The sequence below is a fragment of the Coccinella septempunctata genome, chromosome 1 (genome assembly GCF_907165205.1).
Source record: "Coccinella septempunctata chromosome 1, icCocSept1.1, whole genome shotgun sequence".
Taxonomy (NCBI): Eukaryota; Metazoa; Arthropoda; class Insecta; order Coleoptera; family Coccinellidae; genus Coccinella; species Coccinella septempunctata.
The window spans coordinates 71,173,350-71,175,939 of NC_058189.1; the positions used below are offsets into that span (position 1 = coordinate 71,173,350).

General features: G+C 51.1%; 1 protein-coding gene across 1 annotated transcript; it reads right to left on the bottom strand.

Moving 5' to 3' along the window:
* Nucleotides 1-595: 595 nt before the first annotated feature.
* On the bottom strand, nt 596-1,585 carry LOC123307701 (extensin-like; the record flags this gene model as incomplete). Its single annotated transcript, XM_044890113.1, has 2 exons — nt 596-1,142; nt 1,220-1,585. Coding segments are annotated over 2 exons (913 nt in total), but the record flags the coding sequence as incomplete, so codon positions are not given.
* Nucleotides 1,586-2,590: the final 1,005 nt, after the last annotated feature.

Here is a 2,590-nt window from a genome sequence, read left to right on the forward strand (position 1 = left end):
GGGTTCAATGAGTAGATGACACGATTGAAATTTCAGCTCAGGCAAACTAGTATTTTGGGAGAAAATTGAGGCCGAAATATGACATTTTTAGGCCTTCAATTTTGCCTAGTCGTTCTACTCGTTTCTAGTGATCCTCTGGCATGTAGATGCAACCGGCCGCTAGGTTAGGTGAGGTTAGAATCGCGCCGTTAAGCCGGAAGAAAGAAAAGGTCCCCCTCTCCGATTTTGAAAATATTTGGCACAGTGATTGGGGTCGATGAGTAGATGATACGGTTAAAATTTCAGCTCAGGCAAACTAGTATTTTGGGAGAAAATTGAGGCCGAAATATGACATTTTTAGGCCTCCGATTTTGCCATTTTGCGGCCTGGTGGTTCTGCTCGCTTCTAGTGATCGTCCGGCATGTAAATGCAACCGGCCGCGAGGTTAGGTGAGGTTAGAATCGCGCCGTTAAGCCGGAAAAAAGAAAAGGTCCCCCTCTCCGATTTTGAAAATATTTGGTACAGTGACTGGGGTCGATGAGTAGATGACACGGTTAAAATTTCAGCTCAGGCAAATCATATTTGTGGAAGTTACGGTCGGTTGAACATCTTCAGGTCACGGATATCTTAGGTCGCAGAGGAAAACGCATAGGTAGAAAGGGCGGGAGGGAAGCGTGGGTGGGAAGCTCGGGTAGAAAGAGTGGGTTGGAAAAAAAAAAAAAAAAAAAAACGTGGGTTGGAAAGCGCGGGAAGAATGCGTGGGTTTGGGGTGCGTGGGTGGGAGGCGTGGGTTGGGTTGTCTGGGTAGGGGAGCGTGGGTTGGGCCGGGTTGGGGTGCGTGGGTGAGATGCGTGGGATGGGGTGCGTGGGTGAGATGCGTGGGATGGGGTGCGTGGGTTGGGGTGCGTGGGTTGGTGTGTGTGGGTTGGGGTGCGTGGGTTGGGGTGTGTGGGTTGGGGTGCGTGGGTTGGGGTGCGTGGGTTGAGGTGCGTGGGTTGAGGTGCGTGGGTTGGGTTGCGTGGGTTGGGAGGCGTGTGTTGAGTTGCGTGGGTGGGGTTGCGTGGGTAGGGTTGCGTGGGTGGGGTTGCGTGGGTGGGGTTGCGTGGGTGGGGTTGCGTGGGTGGGGTTGCGTGGGTGGGGTTGCGTGGGTGAGGTTGCGTGGGCTGGTGTGCGTGGGTGGGAGGCGTGGGTTGGGTTGCGTGGGTGAGGTTGCGTGGGTGAGGTTGCGTGGGTGGGATGCGTGGGTGGGATGCGTGGGTTGGGTTGTGTGGGTTGGGTTGTGTGGGTTGGGTTGTGTGGGTAGGTGGGAGGCGTGGGTGGGGTTGCGTGGGTGAGGTTGCGTGGGTGGGAGGCGTGGGTTGGGTTGCGTGGGTGAGAGGCGTGGGTTGGGTTGCGTGGGTAGGGATGCGTGGGTAGGGGTGCGTGGGTGGGAGGCGTGGGTTGGGTTGCGTGGGTGGGAGGCGAGGGTTGGGTTGTGTGGGTAGGGGTGCGTGGGAGGCGTGGGTGGGCTGCGTGGGTGACGGTCCCCGAGATATCGACTTTATTGTTGAGGAGGGGGTTTTGGTGGGTGAGAGCCCCACACGAATCCGCAGCATTGCACCGCCCGCTGCGGAGAAGCCGGTTATCGGTTTCCCCCTACCTCGTGGGCAAAAAAAAAAAAAAAAAAAAAACCTCGGTTAGGTTAGGTCGAGGTTAGGTTAGGTCGAGGTTAGGTTAGGTCGAGGTTAGGTTAGGTCGAGGTTAGGTTAGGTCGAGGTTAGGTTAGGTCGAGGTTAGGTTAGGTCGAGGTTAGGTTAGGTCGAGGTTAGGTTAGGTCGAGGTTAGGTTAGGTTAGGTTAGGTTAGGTTAGGTTAGGTTAGGTTAGGTTAGGTTAGGTTAGGTTAGGTTAGGTTAGGTTAGGTTAGGTGGTTAGGTTAGGTTAGGTTAGGTTAGGTTAGGTTAGGTTAGGTTAGGTTAGGTTAGGTTAGGTTAGGTTAGGTTAGGTTAGGTTAGGTTAGGTTAGGTTAGGTTAGGTTAGGTTAGGTTAGGTTAGGTTAGGTTAGGTTAGGTTAGGTTAGGTTAGGTTAGGTTAGGTTAGGTTAGGTTAGGTTAGGTTAGGTTAGGTTAGGTTAGGTTAGGTTAGGTTAGGTTAGGTTAGGTTAGGTTAGGTTAGGTTAGGTTAGGTTAGGTTAGGTTAGGTTAGGTTAGGTTAGGTTAGGTTAGGTTAGGTTAGGTTAGGTTAGGTTAGGTTAGGTTAGGTTAGGTTAGGTTAGGTTAGGTTAGGTTAGGTTAGGTTAGGTTAGGTTAGGTTAGGTTAGGTTAGGTTAGGTTAGGTTAGGTTAGGTTAGGTTAGGTTAGGTTAGGTTAGGTTAGGTTAGGTTAGGTTAGGTTAGGTTAGGTTAGGTTAGGTTAGGTTAGGTTAGGTTAGGTTAGGTTAGGTTAGGTTAGGTTAGGTTAGGTTAGGTTAGGTTAGGTTAGGTTAGGTTAGGTTAGGTTAGGTTAGGTTAGGTTAGGTTAGGTTAGGTTAGGTTAGGTTAGGTTAGGTTAGGTTAGGTTAGGTTAGGTTAGGTTAGGTTAGGTTAGGTTAGGTTAGGTTAGGTTAGGTTAGGTTAGGTTAGGTTAGGTTAGGTTA